At 35.7% G+C, this 3685-nt stretch overlaps 1 protein-coding gene across 1 annotated transcript; it reads right to left on the reverse strand.

Annotated features, from left to right (window-relative positions):
* Positions 1-880: 880 nt before the first annotated feature.
* FDCSP (follicular dendritic cell secreted protein) lies at positions 881-2845 on the reverse strand (the record flags this gene model as incomplete). Its single annotated transcript, XM_080655730.1, has 3 exons — positions 881-1045; positions 2291-2323; positions 2792-2845. 3 exons carry the CDS (start codon positions 2843-2845, stop codon positions 881-883), a joined length of 252 nt encoding a protein of 83 aa, XP_080511856.1.
* Positions 2846-3685: the final 840 nt, after the last annotated feature.

Consider the following 3685-nt stretch of genomic DNA (forward strand, 5'->3'; position numbering starts at 1 on the left):
GGTAATTGACAGACCATTAACTTTGTTTTTGATATAATAAGATGATAGGGGTCTCTATTATAACTGGAACATTCAGCCTTCAGAATTTTTATAATAATGTGACAATCATAGAGTAAGTTTGGAGTTTTAAAATTAATTAGAAAAATACATAATTTTCTAAGGCATAGTCAGAAGATTCTAGATTCAAAAGTCCATCTATTAAGATTTGAACTTTGGTTAAAGTTTTGCCTTCTTTAGCTTTTTGATTCATCCCCAACATACACAGATGTTGATTATAGTAGAAAAATGTTAAAAACATTTTATAAAAATATTTTAATTAGAAATTGTTTCTATTACATCACAGAAAATGAGGGATTTAAACTATGTTGATTGGATCATGGAAGGACACATGTATGTACCTCTGAGTAGACACCTTAACAATCTCTATCAGAGAAAAAAAGATCGAAACAAATGGTAACGTAGTGTGGCTAAATTTAAAAATTTGTAATTTTAGCCCTAGCCAGTTTGGCTTAGTGAATAGAGCATCAGCCTATGGACCAAAGAGTCTCAGGTTCAATTCTGGTCAAAGGCATGTACCTTGGTTGCAGGCTCCTCCCCAGCCCTGGCCCTGGTCGGGGTTTGTGCAGGAGGCAACCAATCGATGTGTTTCTCTCACATCGATGTTTCTCTCTGTCTTTCCCTTTCTCTTCCACTCTCCCAAAAAATCAATGGAAAAATATTCTTGGGTGAGGATTAACAACAACAACAACAAATTTGTAATTTTATTTTTCATGGAATGATGCATTCCAATCCCCAGACAACAAACTTAAAAAATACATGCTTTGTACTTTGTATACTTACCACTTATTTTATCTTAAATTGCACTGGGACTTTTTTTTGTTTACTGTCCACTAATAGGTGTAGGATCAGGCAGAGGTATTGGAATAGGGAAGTAGTAATATCTAAACCATGGGTATTGTTGATATAGGAATGGTGGATATAGACCAAATGGATATTGGTAAGGAGGCACATAATACTGTGAGGGTGACTCATTGCTCCCACTCACCTGTTGAAAAAAAAGAAATTAAAAGGCTTGTTTTAGTCTTTAAAAAGGAGAGATATAAAATAGTCTTTTAAAATGTGGATCTTAAGCTTTCGATTAGAAGCTCTAAAATCATTTACCTTTCCTATACGTACTATGAACAGGAATTTGATTAATTTGCATCATTTTGGATAATTTTAGGAAATTACTTAGAGGTAACTTGTGTTCTTGTATTTTTCTACTTGTAGCCCAATTTTTCTGATAATTGCTTCTATAATTATAAGGTCAAGAGAGAGGGGGTGGGTAAGAGGGCATCAAATTTCTCCCTTTGCCTTTATACAAGTTCTTTACCCAAACCATCCATTAAACACACTCTCCTCTTTATCTCATCTTTCTCCCTTTCCCCCCTCTCCATTTTCTATTGATATCTTTATCAAGTTCTGTATCCTTAACACTGTATAGTTTTAGCCTAAAAACCATGCTTCTTTTCAGATAATATTTTTATGAGTATAAACAAATTCCTAAATAAAGCTCTTCCTTTTCAAATTTTCTTTCCTCTTTAAATTATTTTTTTGATTACCTGTTTAGCCCCAAATGGTCTTTTATTGTGAATTTAACAATGAATAATAGTAAGAATTATTATTATTATTGTTGTTGTTATTATTATTATTATTATTATTACTATTACTAGAGGCCTGGTGCACGTAACCATACATGGGTGGGGTTCCTTGGCCTGGCCAGCGATTGGGGCCGATCAGGCTGACAGGCCTGGGGGAAGGGCCACAGGAGGCTGGCTGTGGGAGCACACTGACCACCAGGGGACAGCTCCTGCATTGAGCGTTTGCCCCTTGGTGGTCAGTGCACATCATAGAAACCAGTCAACCGGTCGTTTGGTCGCTCAGGCTTTTATATATATAGATTATTATTAACTTTCCCTGGAATGGACTTGGTAGAGTTAAAGCGGAGTAGGGGCATGAGCAATTATGAGCCTTCATTAGGCTTGATAATTTTAGAAAAAGATATAACAATTCACTACACAGTGGTTCATGTTTCAATATGGATCCCACTGTTACATGCGATGCTCAGGTAATCTCCCTTCTTATAAGCAGAGATCAAATCCCTGAAGTCTACATTGTTGAGTGCTAATACCTAAGCTCTTTAAGAATTTCTCTAGAGTTTGAGAAGTTTGAGTAAGGGAGTATCTTTAACCATACTTACAGATATTTCTCATGGAAATCTTACATGTTAAAAAGAGGAAATGTAACTTACACTTCGTGGTTCTCTTTCCTGGTCTTGGGAGACCTAAAGTTCAAACAATGAAATTAATTCAACTCATGCAGATGAAGCACATGAACTGAACTGATATATACGTATACACACACATATGTATGAAGGAAAGAAATGGACTACACATTACCTAACTCTGAGTATTTGTTTTTCAAAAATCTAGGATTTACATATCCAGAAAATATTGTAGGAACTATTTTTCTGAAAAAATCTTAATATGTATTTTAAATGATTCATATTCACAACTGTAGCAAGGCTATGTGGACTTGAGTTATGCAGTGAACAATACATGATTTATAATATTTTCTAGACTATAATGTTTATGTTAAAAAATAAAAAAAGAAGTAAATGGATTATAGCAAAAAAGCACAGATGTTAAGCATGCTTATAAAGTAGCATACTGTGTGGAGGGGGAAAAATGTTAGGATTCCTGATTAGAACAAAAAATTAGTAAATATTCTGGAGTGTAGAATGGATACTTACCGGGAAACCAAGAGAGACTGCCAAGATGGCTGTGATCAGAAGAAGAACTTTCATCTTATGCAGTAATAGCCTAAAAGTCAGCAAAAAGATCAAATATTTGCATAAAATCAAACGATCCAGTTATAGTTTATATTGCATTATCAATAGGTCTTTGATGTTAGTCAAGACACTTAACAATCTTGGGGCCTCAAACTATTTGTTAATGAAGAACATTGTTCCAGGTAAAATCAAAGTTACTTTATAATTTTATAACTATGTTACATCAAATATTTTAAAAACAAACATTCACATATTATTGAAGGATAATACTTCATCTGAACACAATAATAAAAGTAATTTCTGGAATGAAATATTACCTCAGGTTATAAAAAGAATGTCAGTGTGGGGGGTAAGCAATTATTTTGAGATCATAGGAAGTTTAAAAAACATTCCATATAATAATAACCAAAAAAAATAATTTAGGTGACAGAATTATTTGCATCAGTTTCTAGACAACTCAAAATATTCCATGGTTTAAGGGGCCAATTATTGATATTTGGCAAAGGGTGTTTCCAAAGTGTTTTGTTTTATTTTAATTTTCATTGTAAACTCCTTATGACTAGAGGCCCGGTGCATGAAATTCATGCAAGGGGGTGTTTGTGTCCCTCAGCCCAGTCTGCACCCTCTCCAATCTGGGACCCCTCAAGGGATGTTTGACTGCCCATTTAGGCCCAATCCTGGTGGGATTGGGCCTAAATGGGCAGATGGACATCCCTCTCACAATCCGGGACTGTAGGCTCCCAACCACTCTCCTGCCTGCCTGCCTCATTGCCCCTAACTGCTTCTGCCTACCAGCCTGATCACCCCCTAACCCAGCTGTGGGCAAACTACGGCCCGCAGGCCGGATTCGGCCCG

Source organism: Plecotus auritus, assembly GCF_963455305.1.
Source record: "Plecotus auritus genome assembly, chromosome: 1".
Lineage (NCBI taxonomy): Eukaryota > Metazoa > Chordata > Mammalia > Chiroptera > Vespertilionidae > Plecotus > Plecotus auritus.